The sequence below is a fragment of the Phascolarctos cinereus genome, unplaced genomic scaffold, assembly GCF_003287225.1.
Source record: "Phascolarctos cinereus isolate Bilbo 61053 unplaced genomic scaffold, phaCin_HiC Scaffold_7;HRSCAF=346, whole genome shotgun sequence".
Taxonomy (NCBI): Eukaryota; Metazoa; Chordata; class Mammalia; order Diprotodontia; family Phascolarctidae; genus Phascolarctos; species Phascolarctos cinereus.
Genome location: NW_027556180.1, coordinates 44,035,922 through 44,060,115, shown reverse-complemented (window position 1 = coordinate 44,060,115; position 24,194 = coordinate 44,035,922). Strand labels below are relative to the sequence as shown.

The following is a 24,194-nucleotide window of genomic DNA, read 5'->3' as shown; positions in this document are numbered from 1 at the left end:
TTTTTTAAAAAACATCACAGTTATCCCCAATATCTCTCCCCCTCCCCCTCCCCGAGACCCATTCCATATAGTGGCAACATTAACTCTGTAGCCAGAGTAATCTTGCTAAACCTTGGGTCTGACCACTCCACTCCCCTACTCTGTAGACCCCAGATGTTCCCTGTTACCTCCGGGATCAAATATAAAATGATCTTTTTGGCTTTTAAAGCCCTTCCTGCTGTTGGCCCTTTCCTCCCTTTCCAGCCTTTTTGTACTTTGGGACCTTGCACATATGCTATCTATGGTCTAGTGACACTGGCCTCCTTGTCATATGTGACATTCCATCTTCTGATTTCATGCCTTTTCACTTGTGGCAGCTTATCTTCAACTCCTGGCTTCTTTTAAGACTTAAGCCAAATTCTACTTTCTGCCTTTTCCAATTCCCCTCACTGCTAATACCTTCCCCCTGAGATTATCTCTAATCTATCCTGATATGTCTTATATGTACATAGGTGTTTGCATATGGTCTCTTCCATTAGACTGTGAACTCTTTGAGGGCAGGGAAAGGGGTTTTGCCTTTTTGATTAGCACAGTCCTTACAACAAAGTAAATATTTGCTAAATGCTTGTTAAATGACTTGACTACCTCTTATTTCTTTGGAAAACATGAAAATCCATGTAAAATTCTGAATATCCTTCCTCTCTCATTGCAGGAGGCCGAGGGAAAGATGGCGCCCCAATCATAACCTTCCCTGAGTTTGCAGGCTTCAGCGAAATCCCTGATGAAGATTTCCTGAACGTTGTGACTTACTTGACCAGCATCCCCAGGTAAGCCAGGATGGTCTAGCCTGATCCTTTTCCATACTCTTCCCTACTGTATTTGTGCTCTCTGGCTGTGTATAAGGGCAAAGAGGGAATTTTTCTTCCACACTAGTGCATTTCTCATGAATAGGCTGATCACTTCAGTGAAGGAGATACAATCAGAACTTGAGAGAGAATGGAATAGAAAAACAAGAATGTTGATGGATCTTGATGCCTAAAGTTACATATTTAGAACTGGAAGGAATCTTAAAGGACATCTGATAATAGATAAAAGCTACCAGGGGACGTAGAAGTCATTAAATCCAACCTCCTCATTTTACAGATGAAGAAACTGGGTCACAGAGAAGTTAAGGGACTTAACTAAGGCCACACAGCTACTAAGTCTCTGAGGTGGAATTTCGAGCCAGGTCATCATGACTTCAGATCTGTTATCCTATCTAATACATCATACTGCCTTACCATTCTAAAGGCAGCATGATATGGTAGAGAGAAAACTCAGTTTTGAAGTCAGGAGAAACTTGGGTTCAAGTCCTGGTTTTGACATTTGATAGCTTTGTGACCCTAGGAAAGTCATTTAATGTCTCTGAGGCTGTTTCCTCATCTGTAAAATGGGGATAACAATAGTGTCAACATCTGTGCCCCAGTTTTGTGTGGGGTGGGGTGGGGCGAAGAAGGAACTTTGCAGAACTTAAAGCACTATAAAATGTAGGCAAACACAGTCCATCTGGGGTACCTGCCCTATGACTAAGGTGTCCTTTGGTAATTTCTTTTTTGGCAATTTCTTTCTTCAAACACTGTGAATGTTTTATGAGAAACAATATTCAACACCCATCCATACAAACAGCTACATTTGCTTGATAACTATTTGTATTTAAATTCATTAATTTGAATGTGTAAAATGCCTCGACACTTTCCAGCCCTTCCAGGTGCCCTTTCATTTTTCCTCATGTGACTAGAATTAATATGTATTATCCCATTCTTCTAGGTCTACTTTTTCTATTTTGTTTTTGCATTATCGCGTAAAGGTCTTTGAAGGTTTCTCTTCCATTAATGCACCATGATAAATTTCATCATTCCTTTATTGTGCAACATTGGGTGGCTCTTAGGGTTTTTTCCAATTATATAAAACAGAGTATTTTTTTTAATATGCATCTCTTTTTTGTAGTTGTTACTGTTTTTGATAACACTATCAGAGTATACTCCAAACAATGAAACTATTGGTTCAAAGGGTGTGATTTTTTTGTGTGTATTGCTGGTTTACTCTCCAGAAAGATTCTACAATTTTGCAGTTCCATCAGTAATGAATGACTGCATCTTTTTTCCTCCAAAATCCCACCAGAATTAGATTCTTTGTTTTTAGTTATTTTTGCTAAGTTGATGGGTGGGAGGTAGTAATTTACAAACTGTAATTTACATGTTGTCCCCTACTAGAATATAAACCCTTTGAGGGGAGGGGCACTTTTGGTTTCTGTCTTTGGATCCTCAGTGCCTCACCCTTTTTTTTTTTCTGTTTGTTTCGTTTGGTTTGTTTTTGGACTGCACTGAATTTTACCATATTCTCAGTAAGGGAACTTTCTCTACCAACGCAGATCAGCAAATATTGTGCAACTAATTGTTTTAGAAGGAGTTACTTGAGGGCTTTGAGATTTGAAGAGAAACCGGTGTATGTTAGACATGGGACTTGAACTCAGGTTTCCTTAACTGCTCTTCATTCAAGTCTCTCTCCTTCCACAGGTTAGTCCCTTAATGTGCTTGTTCAGTTGAATTGAATTGACTGGAATTCTCTAATTAATTATTAATGAATTTTTAAATTTGGGGCTTATATTTGTATTTCTATCTATTTATATATATATATGTACATTATATTTGTATGTATCTATTTATATATGTATAGGCATATGCATATGTATATATGGAGAGAGAGAGAGAGAAGGAGAGAGAGAGAGAGAGAGAGAGAGAGAGAGAGAGAGAGAGAGAGAGAGAGAGAGAGAGAGAGAGAGAGATGGATGGCTTCTTGCCCACTTAGTTGGCAGGCATTGTGTCCTTTCTTAGAATGATGCTCATCTTTGAAGAAAGAGCAATTGTCAATCCTGTTTGTTCCGTTCATCTCTTTCACCCCATCATTCTCTGTTACTTCCCTTCATATCTTCATCCCACCTCTGGCGTCTTGGCAAGAAAAATGGGGGATGAAGGAGAAGGCTTGAGATATGGGAATTGGAGTGGCTGGTTTCCAGCTTTCAGTTGTGTATAGATCAGAATAAATGCCTTGGCTAGTTCTGTAAGTTCATGGATCTGGGGTACTCCAAAAGATTGTCTCATATGTCTCCATGAGGACACTAGTGCCTGGTGAGATACTGTGGCACTTGACATATTAAATGTTCTGAAGTCAGTGGGAACAAGGCTCCAGACCCCAGAGGAACCCTTCCTACTTGGTCTTTCATTCAATAAACATTTCTTAAATGCCTGCTATGTGCCGTGTACCATTCTGGGGCCTATGGGGAAGATGTTCCTTCAATACAATGGAAGTTTTTCACTGCTGACCAGCCTCTCTCTGCTGGCACAGGTCACAGTTGTAGGATCATAGCTTTAGGGCTAGAAGGAATGGACCTTAAAAGTAATGTAGTATAACCTCTTTGTTTTATGTATGAGGAAACAGATCCAGAGAAGTTTTATAAAGCTAACATGATCTTGGTCTACATTAAGAGGGCTGGGGCTCCCAGGAACAGGGAAGAGGCACTCCCATCATTCTTTGGGCCTCTTTGACTTCACTTGGAATGTTGGGTTCAGTTCTAGGCACAGCCTTTCTTTCACTGGCAAAGATCCCAGTTGTAGAATCATAGCTTTAGGGGTGGAAGAGACCTTAGAAGCCACCTGGTTCAACCTCATCATTTTTACACGTAAGGAAACCGAGACCCAGAGACATAGTAGGTGCTTAATAAATTCTTGTTGAGGAAACTGAGACCCAGAGATATAGTAGGTGCTTAATAAATGCTTGTTGACTAACTGGCAGAAGGGCCTTGAGCTCATACCATAAGAGGATTGCTTGAACAGATCAGGCATGTTTGATTTGGAAAAGAGAAAACTTAGGGGGAACATGAGAGCCACCTTCAAGAATCTGAAGGCAACTATCACATGGAAGAGGGATAACCCTTATTTTCTTTGGTCCCAGAGGGCAGAACTTGGAGCAATGAGTAGAGGTTGCAAGGAGACCAATTTAGGCTCAATGTCAGGAAGAACTTCTTAAAATAAGGGCATCTAAATGGCATCTGGGATGGAGTGATGGACTTGGAGTCAAGAAGATCTGAGTTCAAATCCAGCCTCAGACACTAACCAGCTATGTGACCCTGGGCAAGTCACTTAACCCTTTTGTCCTCAGTTTGCTCATCTGTAAAATGAGTTGGAGAAGGAAGTGGCAAACCACTCCAGTAACTTTGGCAAGAAAACCCCAAACGGGGCCACAAAGAGTCATGTATGACTGAAAATGACTCAACAGCCACACTAATCAGGGCTATAGAATCTCAAGGGAAGAAGGGAGTCTTCAAGGAGGGAGACATTCTTGGATCTGGGCCTTGGAGGGTGGGTAGACTTTTATTTGTTAATTTAAAAAATGTATGTATTACATACCTACTCTGTCATGTGCTGTATTTTGGTAGGAAGAGAGATGAGAGAGAAAGACAGCATGTGGAAATAGGGATGTGAGCAAAGGCCAAAAGGTGGGAAAGAAGGGGCAGCTGAGTGGCGCAGTGGATAGAGCACCAGCCCTGAAGCCAGGAGGACCTGAGTTCAAATCTGGCCTCAGACCAAACACTCGACACTTACTAGCTATGTGACCCTGGGCAAATCACTTAACCCCAATTGCCTAAAAAGAAACCAAACAAAACAGAAGGTGAGAAAGAAAAACGAGCAGAATTTCAGGGTGGGAAGAGATCACAGAAGTAACTCAATCTAGTACGTGGTGTGATGGGAAAACACTGGCTCTGGAGTCGGAGGAGCTGGGTTCAAATCCTGCCTCTGACGCTTACTCCTCGTTAGACCTTGGCCAAACCTCTTCCCTTCATTTCCCTGGGCCTCTGAAATGAGGGGATTGGGGCCCATAGCCTCTAAATCAAGCCTAGATTTTCCTTTCCACAATTTCCACCCACTGTTCCTGGGGCCAAGCAGAAACCGTCTAATCCTTCTTCCACCACGACAGCCCTTCAGATATTTAAAGCTATAACCTTCTCACACACACACACATCCTAACTGTCTCCTTTATAGGCAAAACATCCCCACTTCTTTCCACTGACCCTTCCAGGGCACCCTCCAGTTCATAAATGTCCTTCCTGAGAAAAGTGAATTCTAGAACTGAGCAGAATAACAGCCTGTGCATTAAGAGTTCTTTAGGCTTATGAGCAACTAAAGCAGACACAAAGTCATTGATTTCTTGGAAATGCACAGGACTGTCTCACCTGTCCTTGCACATCACACTCTTGACTCAGAGAGCTTAGGGCCTGCTAAAACCGACAGATTTTTTTTTCACATGAACAGTGTCTCCACTAATTTCTACTGTCTCACTGTTGTGAAATTGCTATTTCCCAACTGCTTAAATATGCAAGAACAGAGGGATAGGGGAAGAGTCAGAGAAATCAGAGGTTATTTTCTTAGTAGGGTGGTGTCATTAACTGAAATAGGGATGTGAAGAGGAGGAACTGATTTGGCCTAGAAGATCAGGAATATGACTTCATTCAAGTCAAGTTCCTTGTGTCAAGGGAATGTCTAAGCAGAAATGCCCAGTGGGCAGGTGGAAATTAAACAGAGATCCACATGTGATCTGGAACTTAAGAGAAATTGTGATTGAAATAAAATTTTTCCTGAGATTTGCACATGGAGTTGACAGCCTTGGAGCCTTGGTCCAGGCTGTCTCCAATACCAGGGATGTCATCTCTCCCCACCAGCACCTCTCAGACTTCCTAACTTCCCTTGAAGTCCCAGTTAAAATCCCACTTTCCACAGGAAGCCTTCCCTCATCCTTCTTAATTCTATTTTTTTGGGGGGGTTATGCAATGGGGGTTAAGTGACTTGCCCAGGGTCACACAGCTAGTAAGGGTCAAGTGTTTGGTCTGAGGCTGGAGTTGAACTCAGGTCCTCCTGACTTCAGGGCCGGTTCTGTATCCACTGAGCCACCTAGCTGCCCCTCCATCCTTCTTAATTCTGGTGCCTTCCCTTTGTTAATTATTTCCTATTTATCCTGTACATAGCTTGCTTTGTATGTATTTGTTTGCATGTTGTCTCCCCTTGCGAGCTCTTTGAGCTCAAGGACTGCCTTTTGCCTCTTTTTTGTATCCCCAGTGCTTAGTACAGTGCCTGGAACATAGTAGGTGCTTAGTAAATGTTTGTTGATTGATTGAAAGCACGAGAGATTGACTGCACATGTGTAACCAATATCAAATTGTTTTCTGTCTCAGGGACAAGGAAGAGGGAGGGGAGGGGTGGAGAAAAGAAAGGGAGGAAGGAGGAGAAGGAGGGGGAGGGAAGGGAGGAGCCAGAAGAGGAAGAAGGAAGAGGGGAGGGGAGGAAAGAAGGAGAGAATGTGGAACTCAAAAATTTGGAAAACAAGTGTTAAAAATTGTGTCTACGTATAATTGGAAAAAATAAAATATTACAAAACAAAAACAAAGTGGAAAGAAAGCATGAGAGATTAGAAGAGTTAATTAAAGGAGAGTTGTGGTAGAGGTAGAAGAGGAGCAAGAGAATCCATCCATCCATGCATTCATTCCACAAGTATGTACTGAGTGTCAACTACAAGCATGGTGCTCGGCTGGACATACAATCAGGAATGGGTCATGGTCCTTGCCTTGAAGGAGCTTATAGCCCAGTAGGGGAAAGGATCAAAAGTTTGAGATCGTCTTTAGGCTTGTGAGCAGCTAAAGCTGATACATAGCCATTGATTTCTTGAAGATGCATGGGAATGCCTCAAGCATCCTTGCACACTGTGGGCTGTTGTTAAGCAAAAACATTTCCCCGCTCTCTTTTGAGGGTGGGAGTGCAACTGAGCCACAGGACTCCCTATTTCTGTTTCAGTTACTGGTTCATGTTGTGTTGTGTCACCAAGTCCTGTCCCCAGATGCTTGGAATCAACTTTGTGTAATAACAGGAAAAGCAATTCCTTCTTCTCTGGGACAGGGATCTGTGCCACACGTTATCAGCTCCTCATTAAGTAACCGGCCCTAGTCCAAGTCCCAAAATCTGCCCATCTGATGGCTAGAATAAGAAAACTTTTAGGTTAGTGGAGTGGAGGGGAAACATGCTTGAAGTTCATTGTCGGGTAAAGCTATGCTGATTTGCATATATGCATTCTTCTATAATGAAGAATTCTGTATAACAAATGTTTTCTCTGATATTTGTTCATATAAATAGTCACATTTTATAACAAAAAGAGGTGAAAGCTCCAAGATGGTCTATTACATAGCAATGAATAGACAGATAGTTCAATTAATTTTTTAAAAATTGAATTAAGGGGAGAGGGCAGCTAGGTGGCACAGTGGATAGAGCACTGGCCCTGGAGTCAGGAGGACCTGAGTTCAAATCCAGCCTCAGACCAAACACTTGACACTTACTAGCTGTGTGACCCTGGGCAAGTCACTTAACCCCAATTGCCTAAAAAAAAAAATTTGAATTAAGGGAATTTAAAAAACATAACTTAAAAGGACCACATTATTTTGGTAATGTAATTAATTATTTAAATTTAAATTTAAAAGTAATTAATTTAATTACTTCTGGCTTGGTTTGTCTGAAGTTATGAATGAAGCTTTTCCCACACTTGAATGAGTTCTACCTCACACAATTCATGAATGGATGTTATTGGGCAAATTACTTAATTTATGGACTTCAGTTTGCTCCTCATTAAAACAGGCAGGGGTATCAGGTATGAAGGCATATTGTCTATTGTCCACTGTCTTTGAAGGCTAAGGTTGGTGGGTCCATTGATTTCAAGAGTTCTGAGTGACGGTAAGGCCAAAGTAGATTAGATATCTTCATTAAGTCTGGGACCAATATGTTGAGCTTCCAGGAATGAGGCCAGGCATGAAGCTACCAGGCTGTCTAAGGAAGGGTGAGCCAGCCCAGGTTAGAAACACCAGGTTAAAGCTTCCATGTGGATCAGTATTGGGATCCTGCCTGTGAATGGCCACTACCCTTCTAACCTGTAATGGGAAGGGGGAATATATACATATACATATACATATACATATACATATACATATACATATACATATACATATACATATACATATACATATACATATACATATACATATACATATACATATACATACACATACACATACACATACACATACACATACACATACACATATACATATACATATACATATGCATATACATATACATATACATATACATATGCACCATAAAGTGAATATATGCAAAATACTTAAATGTAAAGTAGCTTGGGAAGGACAGAAAGTACTAGTAGTTGGGAGCATCTGGAGAGGATTTATGGTACGTGAAGATGGTACCTAAGCTGCATCTAAACCAGAATTTAAGAATATCTTGAGTGACCAAGCTGCACCAATGGATGTAATACATTTTTTTAATCCACAAGGCAAAAAAAAAATAGATACAGGATGACAATTTTTATGTCAGAGTAAAATTATAATGACATTTTTGCATTGATTAATGTAATGTGGTCCTTCCAGTGTTAAAAGCAATGCTCTGAGGTAGAGATACAGATCGAGGGCATTTTGGACATATGGGATGGCCAGTGCAAAAGCAGAGAGAAGGAAGATGGTGTGTCATGTGTGGGGAACAGAGAGCCCCAGTTTGGCTGGATTGCAGAGTGTAAGGAAGGAGAGTAATGTCCAATGAGGCAGGAAAGATGGGTTGGGGCCAGGATGTGTAGGGCTTTTGATGCTAAACAAAGGAATTTATATTTGCTTATATCATCAATAGGATGTCACTAAAGTTGACCACTCATGACTTACTTCATTGCACATCGTGGGCTTTCTTTTCTCCCCCATCTCCATTATCCTGGAAAAACAGACAGTGAAGGGGACTGCCTAGGTGAGAAGGAAAATGCCTATGTATTTAAGATGTATTGTAGAGGAAAATCTGCAGCCAGATCTGACGGGTAGATAGTAAGATGAGGGGAGGTAGAAAGCAGATGAGTTTTAGGTGAAGATGTCAGGATGGTGCCAGAATATTGTTCACATCCTTCATTTTTAATAAGGGCAAAACTTAATTTGCTTGGACCTCGGGCCTAAAGAAAAGTTGGCCATTGTCTACCAGTCCTAAAAGGAAAAGGAGCAAAACCCTAACAAACAAAGGTGAACTGTTGTTTTCTCTTTCAGCATAGTCCCTTATTCTTATATTTGAGCATTTTTTTCCTCCCAGGGACAATTCTAGTCAACTAGTTACTATCTGCTGCATAATTTGTCAGTTATACCCAAAAGTAAACTAGAGGCAGCAAGAATACTCCCTTTGGAGTCAGAGGACCCAGGAGTCTCTCTCCTCCCTTTCATTTCCTAAGCATCAGTTTTCCCATCTGTTAGATGGCAATGATACTTATACTACCCCACTTCACTGGTTGTTATGAGGAAAGTACTTTGGACTTTGTAAAGCTCAAGTCCTACAGAAATGACACACTTGGTAAAATCAAACTCCCAATCTATAGCCGTGTTTATGACAATGCCAGTCTAACTTCTTTTGCTAAATATTTCTCAGAGGTCACATTTTAATCTGTGCTCTTTGTTTTTACAGCATAGTAATTGCAGGAAATGCTCGTTTCCCTCCCAACCTCTCCCTCAAGACTGAATTCTTCTTTGTGCCAAAGCAAAATTAAATTAAATTAAGCAAAAAAACCCATGCCCCTTCAGGTAACTACCTCTAACAATGTGTACAACATCATGCCATTGTGTAGTTCCCTTTCTCTTTGACATGAAGAGGAAAGTATATTGCAATATTTTTTTTTCCTTTTTAGTTGGTCAGAGTTTGACTTCCTTCTGGGGCATTTTCCACTTTGCTCTTGTAGTCACTGTTGTTCTCTTGGCTCTACGTATTTCTTTATGCATCACTCTGTGGCAATCTTCCCACTACACTTAATTCTGCAAAACTCAAGTTTTTATATGCATGCACAGATCATTGAGTTTCTATTCTCCATTCTTGGACCTACTTCCCCTGTCCAATTGTGTCTTCATTGCTGGAAAGTGGGAGTATCTCATCATCCAGGCATTATTTGTCCTATTTTTAATTTATTCTCTCTCTCTCTGTTTTCTCTCTCTCTCTCTCTCTCTCTCTCTCTCTCTCTCTCTCTCTCTCTCTCTCTCTCTCTCTCTCATTCTATCAAAGAACCAACGCAGTGAACATTTTAAAAGTTCATGCTGTTGTCCCTAATTTTTTTTGCTTTCTGGTGAGGCAATCGGGGTTAAGTGACTTGCCCAGGGTCACACAGCTAGTAAGTGTCAAGTGTCTGAGATTGGATTTGAACTCAGGTCCTCCTGACTCCAAGGCCAGAGCTCTATCCACTGCGCCACCAAACTGCCCCCTATTTTTTTTTTTAAAGATCAGTCACACTCACTAGAATATATAAAGAATAGACTCACTTCAGGAATAATAGGCAGTGTGGCATAATGGAGCTATAGCTGACCTTGGAGCCAGAAAGATCCAGGTTCTGCTTCTAACACATTGTGGCCTGGGGAAGTCACTTTATGTCCTTGTGTTGTAGATAACTCTCTGAGAAAATAAGTTGCAGAGAAGGTGCTGACTTGCATTGGTAGAACAAGTTTCCTCATCTGGGAATTCTCTCTATCAATGAAAGCACAGGTCCAGTCCCTATGATGTCAAGGAAAAGGGTAGAACTCCCAGGGTTGTTGTGAGCATCAAATTAGCATTTGTAAAAGTGCTTAACGCAGTACCTAACATGTTTTTTTTGTTGTTTAGTTGTTTTCAGTCTGCCATTTCCTTCTCCAGCTCGTTTTACAGATAAGGAAACTGAGGCAAATAGGGTTAAATGACTTGCCCAGGGTCACATAGCTAGTAAGCATCTGAGGCCACATTTGAACTCAGGTCTTCCTGACTCCAGGCCTGGTGTTTTACATGCTGCACCACTTAGCCACCCCTCCTGGAACTTAATAAATGTTTGCCTTGGGGCAGCTAGGTGGCACAGTGGATAGAACTTTGGCCTTGGAGTCAGGAGGACCTGAGTTCAAATCCAGTCTCAGACTCTTGGCACTTACTAGCTGTGCGATCCTGGGAAAGTCACTTAACCCCAATTACCTCACCAAAAAGCAAAAAATGTTTGCCTCATTCTCTTTCCCTATCTAATACAACACCCAGCTGCCTAAGTGGTTGTATGGGGGATAGCTAGTGCGATAATGTAGAGATGGGAGATGGTGTATCTTATGTGAGGAACTCTGAGAAGGCAATTTGGGCTGGATTGTAAAGTGCTTGAAGAGGAGTAATGTATAATAAGCCTGGAAAAGTAGGTCAGAGCCAGGTTGCAAACGACTCTATATGCCAAGAATGAGCCTCATTGACAGTAAGGAATGGAAGAGATATGGTGGCCAACCGTGGTAAGAATTTCAATCGTCATCTTTAAATAAATAGGGAGGTGTGGGGGGCCCTTCTATTTATTTAAAAATTACAGTTGGATTCTTACCTTGACTTTCTTTGACTTTGATGAGTTTTTGGCCTAAAGGGTCAATCGTGTAAGAACTCCTAGGAAAACCTCATCCCACCCATTCCTTTGCTAGTCTTTGAACATCTAGTGCTCAGCAGTAGATAAACAGTGGATTTCTGATGAGCACAGTCTTTTTCTGGACCTGTTTATTCTTCTCCAAGGACTAAAAGCATCTTGTGGAAATGAGGGGCTGGATCAGGCAGTGCCCCGTCTGAGTTCCTGGTAGCCCCAGTGGCCTCCCTTATCTCTCCAGTGTTCCCAGATTCCCAGAGCCAGGTGCGATCTGAGCTGCAGATAGCACCACCCAGCTATTTCTGAGGTGCCTTTATTCAAGAGTGAGGCTTCTCTTTGGAGGAAGAGGTGGCTCCCCAAGTGAAAATTAGGGAGAAACCTTCTAGGTGCTAATAACAACCACTATCTTCAACACCAGCTTTCAAGGATTCCTGTCTAGGAGTCTGTCCAGCTTGCAGCTTACTTGTCCAGACTTCTCACACCGTCCTTCTCCCCATATTCTCTGCATTCCAGTGACACTAGCCTCCTTGCTGCTCCTTACATAAAACATTCCATTGTCTGACTCTAGGAATTTTCACGAGGAATCTCCCATCCCTGGAATCCTCTCCCCATTATCATCACCACTTCTGGGCTTCCCTGGCTTCCTCAAGTCCCAGCTAAAATTTCACCTTCTAGAAGAAGCTTTTCCTCCTGCTTTCCTCTGAGATTTTCCATAGGTTCCATTCTGCCTCTTGTGAAGCGATTGAGATGCTGTAGGTGATTGGCCCAAAGGGAACACCAATGCCCGTATGGGTAAAGCTTGGTGTACTTTAGCTTTGCCGTCTTCTGACACGGTAACTTGTTTAGGTTTTCCATCAAAGCAGGAAGATTTCCTTTCACTTGAAAGATTGTGACCAGCAGGATGCTCAGAAGAAGAATATAGGAATGGTCCAACCAGTCCTTGGGCTTCTGCCTACTGAGCCATTCTCTGCATCTTTGTCCTTTCCCCCCAACGACTTGTACTGTAGTCTCTACCTCCTTAGCCTCTTTCTAAGCCTTCAAAGTACCTGAGCTTTTTCTTGGCAGCCCAGGGTTCCTCACTGAAAATAGGAGCCCAGCTTCGTTGTGTTTGGGACCAAATACTGGAAAACATCTATCATGTTCCCACTGAGTCATCTCTCCCCTGAGCTAAACATTCCTGGTTCATAGGACATGATCGTAAATCTCTTCCTTATCCCTGTCGGCCTCCACTGGGCATTCCCCAGTTTATCAGTGTTTATGATTTCTGGCTTTCATCCTGTTTCCCTTGTTCGTGGTGGGAAAATTCAGAAGGCCGTTCCCCTCCCATTCCAAAGGGCAAAGAGGGTGTTTCTTCCTCCCTCCCTGTTCCTTCTCCCCACTCTCCACTTCATATTTGAAGGCCTGGTCTCTTGCTGAGGGAGTGTCTTTAGGGCCATTCTCGGCCCCAGGACTCTCTTTATCTGATTAGTTACCAGACCCATTCACTGAGCATGAGCTGTCTGAGTTTTCTTCCAGCTCTCAGCCCAGACTAGATCAAGGCACTCGATCTGCCCGCTTTCAGAGCTGTGAAAACAAAGGTCTCGGACTGTCTCCCTTTCTCTTGTCTCCCTCCACCAGGGAGGCAGGTAGGTTGATAACAAGCATTTATTAAGCACCTAAGAACTAGGGATACAAAGAGAAGCAAAAAGAAATATAGTCCTTGTCCGCAAAGAGCTTACATTCTAATGGATCAGCCAGTCCATCGATATGCATTTATATGCCAGGCACTATACTAACCAATAAGGATACAAAAAAAAAAGCAAAAGACAGTCCCTGCCCTCAAGGAGCTTACAGTTGAATGGGGGAGAGGAGGATTAAGGGACACCTGGGAAGGAGCATGGTGGCAAAGTCCTTAAAATTGGAAGCACAGCTGGGAGAGGAATGAGATGGTTAGTCTAAGCCCACCTCCAAAACTGACCCCCCCTTTCCCCAAAAAAAGGAACTCACCAATGAGAGGAGCCTGGCATAACAGAAGGCTATTGTAGCTTCTCATTGGAAGATTCTAGGTTTGGGGAAAAGTTCCAAGGTGAGAGGGCACTGATTGAGGGTCCATCCTGCAACCTCTCTTGATTACCTGGGCATCCTACTTCACCACATTGGTGGGACCTCTTCCCCAACCCCTCCCAGCACTCCCCAGAACACCATGTGCAGGCATCTGACCACTCTGATAAAGGCTGTTTGTCCTCTCTGTCACTCTTTCTTCCCAACCCAAGAGGTCATTCTTTTCCAAACCCTCCTGGCCATACCAAATGAAGCAGTCCCAAGGGACCTCAGAATGTGGTTATGGCTTCAACACTTTCCATCGTGCTAATTATATATTAGCTAAGATCGTTACAGAATAGAAGAGCATTAGCAATTAAGCATAGATGAACAGTCAAAGCCAAGAGCAGTTGTAGGTAGTGAGGTGCCCCTTACTCATACGGTTGATGCTTTGTGCTGGGCTACTATCCTGGCACAGATGGTGAGGGTCGCAAGAGCAGTGCCCCCGAGTCCAGTGACTGCTTTTATCCTTCAAATCCTGGACATCAGCCCATCAGCTGTTGTCAGAACTGGGACTGTGGGACTCAGGGCATGGCATCTTTGTACTCTCCCCTCCCCATTTTATGAGCATGTTTTTCACATAGTTAATTTTTCCTCTGTATTGCTGCCCTGGGATACTGTCTCATCCTGACTCTATGTAAAGGACTGGGACATTGTGGGATTCACTGCAGCTCCTGGACAAAGCCCACTACAAATAGCTCACTTTTTGTGGTGCTTTAAGGTTTGCAGAAAGTACTTTGCATAGATTATCTTTTTTGAACCTCACAAACCTGGAAGGTAGGTGCTATTATTATTCCCATTTTTACAGGTAAGGAAACTAATATCCAAAGAGATTTGGCAACTTGCTTAGCACCCAATGGCCGTGAGGTGGGATTTGAACTCAAGTCTTCCTGATATCTGGTTCAAACATCATCTACTATGCTAGATTCCTTTGGTACTAGTTCAAAGAGTATACCCTGAATGTAATCTATTTGTCAGAGGCTCTCCCCAACATGAAAAATAATAGAATCATAGCTCTAAAGTCAGAAAGTACCTCAGCGATCATCTGGTCCAATCCTCTCATCTTATGGATGAGGAAACTGAGTCCCAGGGAGATTGTTATGACTTGTCTAAGGTTACACAAGCACTAGGTGGCAGAGCTGGTTTTTGAAGCCACGCCCTCTGACACCAGAGCCATTGTTCTTTCCCTCACCTTCCAGAAAGTCAAGGTATACCTTGAGGATCTTTTACTTATCTGCATTATTTCCCTTACCTACAGAATATCTAGCCTTTCCCCAGGGGTGGTTACCAGCTCTCCCTACAAGCACTAATGCTCACAAAGCTTCAAATTCAAAGCTTCACAAAAGGTGTTCTGTATGAACAGTTTCATTTATACAACAAGTACACAGAAAGGGCCTAGCCAAGACTATTGAAAGCCCCTTCCTCCTTCCAGTGGGCTCTTCCATCTTGGGAACCTATCTGTTACCCATAGGATTTGGAAGTTCTCAGGATTTGATCTTACATTCTGGTTCTCCCTGCCTTGTCCATTCTACCTCCAGTACTAGTCCTTTCCTGAACTTCTCTGATCTTCTGCTCCCACTTTTTCTGGAACTTCTGGGCTGACTCCTGCTCTTGTCTCAAATCACTTCTTAACAAATTCCTTCTTGACAAAGGCAAGAGAGGAGTTAGAGCTAGCCATCAGGAGAAGAAGGCTTGCCCCTTTGCAAAGCCCACTACACATACTTAATATTTCGTCCCTAAAGCTGTAAGAGTCTCTTTTAAGATCAATAACACTTAAGAGAAAGGGAAAAATCAATAAAACTATATAGAAGCTTTCTGGGAAAACATTTAATCTGTATATTACTAATTACTGTTGCTGAATTCAGCAGAAAGAAAAAAGTTATCGATCTCTAATAAATTCATTGATTTATTCTTTCTGGTCTACAGGTACTGTGGATTCATTGATGACAAACCTAATGCTATTTTTTTAAGCAAATAAAATTGGTCTCCAAATTCCCAGGCTGTCTGAAACTCCAGATTGGTTCCGCATAAAGCACCAGGCAGCTTTTGTTAGTAGAAAGAGCACAAACCTGAGAATCAGGAGATTTGAGTTTTATGCCAGTTTTGCCATGAAATAGCCACATAACCTCAAGAAAGTCACTTAGCCTTTCAGATCCTCAGTTTTCTCACCTGTAAAATGAGGGAATGGACTAGATGTTCATTAAGGCTTGTGCTGGAACCAGTTCAAACTGATTGTGAAATTTTCAGTGTGAGAATTTATACCCTGGAAGTCAACAAACACTACAAATCAGGTTTTGATTTATTGCTTTGTGAATGGTCTAGACTTAAGAGAGTGATGGAAAAATGTTAATAATGAAGACTAAACTTAAAAGTGTGTCTCGAGTCTAATTGTTAAACATTTACCAGCACACTCCTGCATTCTATACTCGTTCAAGATTTGTCACCTTAGAGTCAATCCTAATTTTTCCCTCTCTCTCATCCTCCCCCATCCAGCCAGTTGCCATGTTTTGTTTAACCAGCTATCACATATCTTTGTATCCATACCCTCTTTTCCACCCATGAGGATAGAATTCTAGTTGAGGCCTTCATCACCCCTTTTAAAAAGTTTCTCATTTGGTTTCCCTACTTTTAATTTCTCCCTTCTTCAATTCATCTCCCACATAATTGCTAAATCACCTTCCTGATGTGCATAGAACTAACCACCATCACTCTCCAGTTCAAAAGACTCCAGTAGCTTCCCATTATCTCCAGAATAAAATCAAAGCTTGTCATTTGAGAACCTTAATGATCTCCCTCTAGCCTACTTTTTCCAGGCTTATTTCACATTATTCCCTTTCACAAACTCTACCTTCCAGCCAGAGTCACCTTCTTACTGTTCCTTGAATTCAACATCCCATCTCCCACCTTGGAACCTTCTTGCGGGGTATCCTCAATCTCTGGAATGCTGTCACCTCTGTCTCTTAGAATCCCTAAGCTTCAGTCAGGTTTCACCGCTCACCAGAATTCTAGTGTTCTTTCCCTCCGTGAACTATCTTGTATTTACTTATCTGTTTATATACTGTATCTTCTAGTAAAATGTAAGCTTCCTGAGGGCAGGCATTATTTCTTTTCTTCTTTTCTTTTTTAGCCAGTGACTAGCTCAGTGTCTAGAGATTTTGTTGTTGTTGAGTTATTTTTCAGTCATGTCTGATTCTTCATGATCCTATGTGGGATTTTCTTAGCAGAGATACTGAAGTGGTTTGCCCTTTTCTTCTTCAGCTCATTTTACAGAAGAGAAACTGAGGTAAACAGGGTTAAGTGACTTGCCCAGAATCATACAGGTAGTAGGTGTCTAAGGCTGGATTTGAACTCAGGTCTTCCTGACTCCAGGCCCAGTGTTCTAGCCATTGCACCACCTACCCTCCCTAACTGCTATTTCTATTCTTGTCCAATTCCAATCTATTTTTCATGTCACTCCCAGAATAATCTTCCTTATACATAAAATTGGTCATGTCAGTCCTCTGATGAAAAGCTTTCATTGGCTCTCTATCTCTGTCTGGAATTTGTGGCTTTCTACCACCTGGCACCAGCCTTCTTTCCCAAGCTTATCTCATAGTATTGCCCTCCATTTATTCAGCACACAGATGAGGCAGGACAGAACTCTTCTTCATGAACCCATACTGTATTCACCTTGCTCCATCTTTTCAATACTCTCCCTCTTCCTCCTCTTCTTCTCTTAACTTCCTACTCACCCTTTAAAGCACAATTCACATGTTACCCCCTTTTCCATATCTTCTCTGCTGTCCCTGGCCAATAATGACCATCCCCTCTGATTTTCTGTAGCACTTGGATAGCTATCTAATGCACTTTCCACGTAATGACATGTATGATGGCCAACAATGTCTATTCCTTATCCCCCTACAAAGCTATAAACTCCTTGGGGGCAGGCAATCTTGTTTTCTCTGACCTTTGGTTCTCTGCCTACTTCTCTGACCATTCTTTCTCCATCATATATATATATATATATATATATATATATATATATATACACACACACACACACACACACACACACACATACACATATGTATATACACATGTATCACTTTAAGTTTTGCCAGTCTTGCAAAGCTTTATAAATACGATCTCATTTTATCCTTACAATAACCTTGGAAGGGAGGTGCTATTATTATCCCTTTACCTTACAGATGAGGAAACTGAAGCTGAGAGACATAAATTGGCTTGTGTATAGTCACAAGGCTAGTAAATGTCTGAGGCAGGATGTGAACTCAGGATCTCCCTGACTGCAAGTCCTATGTTCTATCCATAGGGATCCCTTGCTGCCTTTATAACATGTTATTAGACACTGAGCTTCTTAGGCACCAGAGCTTCTTCCTTCCCTGCTCAGCTCCCCAAGACTTACTCAAATCAGCCACTCCTCCCATAGCTGACCTCCTTCCCCCAAGGGTGCTTACAGCTATTTTCTCTAAGAAACAATTTGACAATCATGCCTTATGATTCCAGGCACTTTTAAAAATTATAGTCACTTTTGAAGACAGGAAAATAAAAGTAGGAACATTAAAAATAAATGAATAAAAGGAGTGTCCTAGAAACTCTCAGGCTAAGCAGAAGAGAGAAAGATTCTAGGATTCAGAACAAGAGGGAATCTTAGAGGTCATTTTGCCCAATGTTTTATTAATAGGTAAACTGAGTCCCAGAGAGACTTGCCCAAAATCACAAAGCTAACAATTAGTAGGAGAGTCAGAGGATTTAAACCCAGGTTTTCCAACTACAGAGACAGCTAGGTGGTACAGTGGATAGAGCACTTGGCCTGGAGTTAGAAGACCTGAGTTCAAATCTGGCCTCAGACACTTACTAGCTGTGTGACCCTGGGCAAGTCACTTCACTCTGTTTGTCTCAGTTTCCTCATCTGTAAAATGAGCTGGAGAAGGAAATGACAAACCACTTTAATATCTCTGTAAGAAAACCCCAAGTGAGGTCATGAAGCGTCAGACACAACTGAAAAAATGAGTGACTTCAAATCCCATGCTTTTTCTCTGCTCTGTGGCCGAGGAGAAATGGGCCAGAGGTAACAGGGCCTAGATTTGTCTCACTTGGCAGAATATAAAGTCCTTGAAAGGAGGATTGTTTTTGTTTTTGTCCTTCTGTCCCTCGCCTGGCACAGAGTAGGCACTTAATGCATGCCGCGTTGGTGAATTGACTGACTGCATGTAAGGCATTTGCATGTTCTAAGGAAGGCAGAGCAAGGGAGGAAATAGTCTTTCCTGGAGGCTTTGCTTTTACAAGGATCAGAATATCACTGGGCTTAGGGCTAGAAGGGACTTTGGGGATTATCCAGTCTCACCCCTCACTGTACAGAGGATTAGGGGAGGGAGAAGGGCACCTGATCAGACTGTGAGGTCTCAGCAGACACATTTCCTTTCATGCGTGTCCTGATTCTTGATTACACGTTTCCAAGCTGTATTCCACTCCCCTGATTTCTGGTGAGCTGTTTGCACCCTGCACTGAACGTGTAGCCTTCTCCCACAGCCTGGATGCAGTCCTCAGTAGAAGCCAGCACCAGCCCCGTGATATGTCAGCGTTTTTGGAGAAAACATGCCAGGGCCCAACATGGGGGTGTCCTGCCTCCCCCATGCATCTGCCAGGTTTCAGTCAGGCATGGAGACATGTGGCCTTAGTTGGCACGCCTGCCTTTACCACCCAGAGATGAAGCAGCTGAGAGGTAGGAACGGATAAAAGATTCATGTTTGATGAAGGCTGCCAGGCAGCCTCAGGGTACATAGTAGGAGCTGCCTTTGCTTCCCGGGAGCCATCCAGCACAGCTCTTCACCCAGCAAGGCAGGGACACTTGTGGCCAACCTGGGAGCAGTATGGAGTCTGGTCTCTGCTATGGTGTCTGCCCCAAACTCCTGCGGGTCTGTGTAACCCTGCACATCTCTTCATGTTTCTTTGCAGTCTGGAGGCTGCCAGCATCGGGTTCATCATTGTTATTGACAGAAGGAGAGATAAATGGAGCTCCGTAAAGGCATCCTTGACCCGAATTGCAGTGAGTACACGTGATGTTTACTTGTTTTTACTCTGCTGTTTATGATGGAGAAAATGTAAGTTTGCCTGACCTGGGAAGAGACCCCCCCTCCCTTCTCACTTTCCCTTTGCCAGCAAAACATGTCCCCCCCCCCCCCATCTCTTGGAAGGCAAGAAGCTGGGGGATGTGTCAGCTTTCAGGCAGAAAGGATTTTCTGAATTCTAAAGAATACCCAATTATATCCTGGGTCTGGCTAGACAGAGCAGAGCAACCAAAATTCTTGGCCATGAATGGACCAAGGTGATCATTTCATATATGTTTAGAAAACAAAAAGCATGTCAGGCATGCCTTCATCCTCTTATTTCAACACAGACCCTGTTGAGTTTGGGAGGTAAAGTGGACAGATATATTGTTGTTACTTTTTCTGAGTGTTTAGGAAGAGATGGTGGCTAGAGGGCAGTCAGGAAGAACTCAGTTCAAATCCTGCCTCAAATCTTTACTAGCTATGTGATCCTAGGCAAGTCACTCAATCTCTCTGTGCCTCAGTTTCCTCATCTGCAAAACTGAAGGCGTTAGATTCCAGGGTCCCTTCCAGCTGTAAAAGCATGACCCTATGTTCATTTCTTTTAAGCTATTGAGTTTTTTTAAAAGCCAGTGTAATTCTCAATTCTTATGTTTTTTTTCCAGTTAAACTCACTGGGAAGAGAGGGTGAGAATGACCATTTATTGAAAGATTTATTTCTGCAGTTGTGCTTTAAGTACATTCTGATGGTCTCAAAGGGCCCCTTGTCCAGATCTCCTGTCCCCCAGCCTCTCCTCATCACCCTTTCTTTTTTAAAAAAGGATTTGGTCTCTTAAAGTTTGAGTGACAAAGGCAATAGGTACAGCATTAGGCTACGGGACCTGATCAGCAAGGGGGAGTAGTTGGAGAGGCTTAAGAGCATGGGCAGAGGGGTGGCTCATTCATTTTATTTTGTGGCTAGGCAGTGGGGTTAAGTGACTTGCCCAGGATTATACAGCTAAGAATAGTCAGAGGTGGAACTTGAATCCAGGTCTTTCTGGTGATGAGGCTGGCCCTTTCTTCCCACCTTATACCGTAATCAGCTGTCCCTTATGCTTCAGGATAAATAGAATTCCAGGTAATTCTAGTGATAGGACTTAGCAAAATTCCAGGTTCTTCCGAGGGTTGCATGCATGCATGATCTAGGGTGGGAGCCCTTAACTTTGTATATGTGTCATGGCTCTCTTTGGCAGTCTGGTGTCTATGGACCCCTTCTCAGAAAAATGCTTTTAAATGCATAAAATAAAATGCATGGGATTACAGAAGAAAATAATTATATTGAAACCTAGTTATTAAAATAGTTTTTTATTTTTTAACTTTAAATATTTTATCTTTTACCAATTGCATGTAAACATTTTTAATAGTTTTTTAAAATTTTGTCAAATATTAAAAAAAACAACAAATTCTCAGACCCCAGCTTAAGAACCCCTGTTTTTAAGAGACAAGGAGGGGAAAACACTGATTCTACCCTGACAGTTTGATTCCTTGAGTCTATTTGTGGCTGTAGAATTATCCTTTCTAATGACTCCACCCACACTTGGCATCTTGAGAATACAACTATAACTTGGAGAGTTGGCCTGAAGTGGGGAGGGAAAGGGCAGGAAAAGGAGCTCCTAGAAGAACTGGGTAATTAAACAGGGCTGACCCTCTCTGAGGAATGTTCCTAGGCATGCTACATTGTAGATGGGTGTTGCCAGCTTTTATGTGTCCCTACTCCATCCTAAGAATTCTCTAGCAGAGTTTACCTACCAAGGGACACCTAGTTCCCTCCAGACCAGTGGGCACCTGGTCATTTGGAACGTGGTAACAGCTGTGGCACCTGTGACTGTTTCTGCCGTCTGTCATGAATCCTTTCACCTTCATTGGCTCCCACTTTTGGGGTCTACACAAGAGTCCATTGGGGTGAAGGGCCTCTAGATAATATTTCCCTTTATTTGTTAGTCTCCTGCAGAGAGTGAGTCCAGATTTAGTGCTACAGGAGACCTTGGTGGTGATCAGCTCCAACTCCCTATTTTACAGATAAATAACCTAATATCCAATGAAACCAAGAGATTTGCCACAGGCCACATAGGTTGTGAATGAAAGAGCCGAAATTCAAATCCAGGTCCATTCACTGGGGATCTGACACTCTGTATGCTGTGCCATTTTGTGCACCCCCTTAAACATTAAACCATAATATAGTAAACACCTCCAATTTGTAACTGGGTAACACAGTTGTTACCAATAGCAACTATGTCTGATTGGATGGAGCCCGGTAATTAGCTGGAGACATGTAAGTAGATTAGAAGCATAGACTATGCTTGGGACGTGAGCTTCTCTGCACCCAGAATTCCCAGCCCAGCACCTGTGGACAAAGGCACACAAAAGTGGGATGGTCCCCGTCCTCAGAGAGCTTGCACTCAACTGGTGGATGTAATGAGGATGTGGATCAGTAAATACAAGGTGATCTGAGGAGGAAGAAGGCATTAACAAGCCAAAGGTGTGTAAGAGCACTTAATACCTAGGGAGGGAGAGGAGCACTTTAATAAACTCCTAAATCACTTGCTTTTTTGCTTTGTCTAAATCTGTGATTTCACTGATGTAGGAAAATCCTGGTCAGGAAACACCTTCTACCCACCCAGGTCAGTACCTGCTCTGGAAATTAGTATTAAGTGAGAGAGCACTTATTACCTAGAGGAGGGGCCAGGAAATGTTTACATACAACTTGAGATGTGCAGTTCAATTCAACAAGCATTTATTAAGTAGACTTACTACCGTGCTAGCAGCTGGGGAAACAAATGCCCGATTGAGCTTCCCCACCTTCTAGGAATTTGCCTTTTGCTAGCAGAAGCACTCCATTTCCCCCCATATCCCAGAGATGATTTCATGGGGTCTGGCTCCCAGACCTCTTCCATCCACATCCAAGCTGGGCCATTTGGGGCACTCCTTTAATTACTCGTGGTTCACTCTAGCACCCATCACCTAGCATGAGATGTAGGAAACAAGCGGGTCTTGGATGTGAGATGCCTTTCCTCATGACCTTTTTTCATTATTCCAGGGAGCGTTTCCAGGAAACCTGCAACTTGTCTTTGTCCTTCGGCCATCCCGCTTTATCCAAAGGACCATCGCTGACATTGGCATTAAACTGTATAGAGATGACTTTAAAATGAAGGTACCGGTAAGCACAGCTTTCCATCTTCCATTTTCGTTGTCAAAATTTCTGCCTCTGCTTCTTTCATCTCCTCTTCCTTTCTCTCTTTTTCCCCTTCTTCCCATTCTTCTTCCCCTTTCTCATTCTTATCTTCTCCTCCTCCTCCTCCTTTTCCCTTCATCTATTCCTATCTTCCTCTTTTTACACACCAGATTTTTCACAAGTGCCTTCCACTGTACAGTAGACAAAGATAGATAAAATCTGGTCCCTGAAGCCAAGGAGGTTATAGTCTAGTTCCAAAGACAAGACAATATGCATATCAAAATATCACTGACAATCTGAAACAGAATATGTTAGGTGCCAATGGCTTGGTCTCAATTCAATTCAATTTAACACAAATTTTTGGAGTGCCTCCTATGTGCAGGGCACCGTGTACCAGGGATACAGAAAGATAAAAGTAATCCCGACCCTCAAGGAGAAAATAAATGAAATAAAGAGACAGTGTGAAGTAATCAATAAAGAACCCACCTCCAAAGCAGGAAATCTGGTCTCAGTCTCTGCCTCTGACACATTCTGGCTGTGTGGCTCTGGGCAAGTCATTTAACCTTCTGTGCCTTGGTGGAGGTGGGGGAGGGAGGCTAATTTCCAGAGCACCTGTATGGTGTTTCCTTACCAGGATTTCCCTACATCAATGAAATTACAGCTTTAGACAAAGCAAAAAAAGGCAAATGATTTGGGAGTTTACTAAAGGGAAAGATGATTATGACCTGAGGAAGTGGTGAGAAGTGAGGTTTGGAAGATGTGTTCAATCAGGCTAAGGAGTTTGGAATTGATCCATGGGATTTCAAAAGTTTTCCAAGGAGGGGTGTGTGTGTGTGTGTGTGTGTGTGTAGAAAATTATGTTTATAGGATTATAATCCCCAGGATTAACCTGGGGATAATGTGCATGGGGGGGGCAGGGAACAGAGAAGCCCTAGAATTGCTTCTAGTACTGTGTGAGGGATATAGAAAGGTAAAATGTGGTTGTACCCTAATGAACTTAGAGTCTATTTGTGGAGATGAGACCTACCCACAAGAGATACTTCACAATCTAAGGCAGAGTATGTTAGGGGAAAATGGCATGAGAGTAATTCAATTCAGTTGAATTCAGTTCAATAAGCATTTATTAAGTGGAGATGGGAAGGTCAGTTAGAATGGCAAGGAAGTAGTGGAGGCAGAGGGAACTAGGAGTTGAGCCTGGGTTGATGCAGGGAGCTGGAAAGTGGGAAGAAGGGGTGGATTTGAGAGCTAGAAGGAGGACAGAAAGGACAGCCCAGAGCAATGAGTGGAGGTTGGGGCAGGGGTTTTTATTGTCCTCTCACTTCCCCTTTTGGTTTTAGGAGGGGGTTTGTTCCTCTTTTTGTTTGTTTATC

General features: G+C 42.6%; 1 protein-coding gene and 1 long non-coding RNA gene across 11 annotated transcripts in view; one reads left to right on the top strand and one right to left on the bottom strand.

Annotated features, from left to right (window-relative positions):
• The window catches only part of MCF2L2 (MCF.2 cell line derived transforming sequence-like 2), a 362,380-nt gene that overhangs the window by 100,158 nt on the left and 238,028 nt on the right, over nt 1-24,194 (top strand). For 7 of the 10 annotated variants that reach the window (XM_020980835.2, XM_078147603.1, XM_078147601.1 and 4 more), the window contains exons 3-5: nt 692-806; nt 19,522-19,612; nt 22,690-22,809. In XM_020980835.2, coding sequence (XP_020836494.1) covers nt 692-806; nt 19,522-19,612; nt 22,690-22,809 — 326 coding nt within the window. The remainder of the gene's footprint in view (nt 1-691; nt 807-19,521; nt 19,613-22,689; nt 22,810-24,194) is intronic. The other 3 variants (XM_078147605.1, XM_078147604.1, XM_078147600.1) reach the window with 1 other exon arrangement.
• Nucleotides 22,710-24,111, bottom strand: LOC110204757 (uncharacterized). The gene is made up of 3 exons (XR_002323415.2): nt 23,852-24,111; nt 23,311-23,465; nt 22,710-22,790 (listed from the first exon to the last, which is right to left on the bottom strand). It is a non-coding gene; the product is annotated as an uncharacterized LOC110204757 (long non-coding RNA).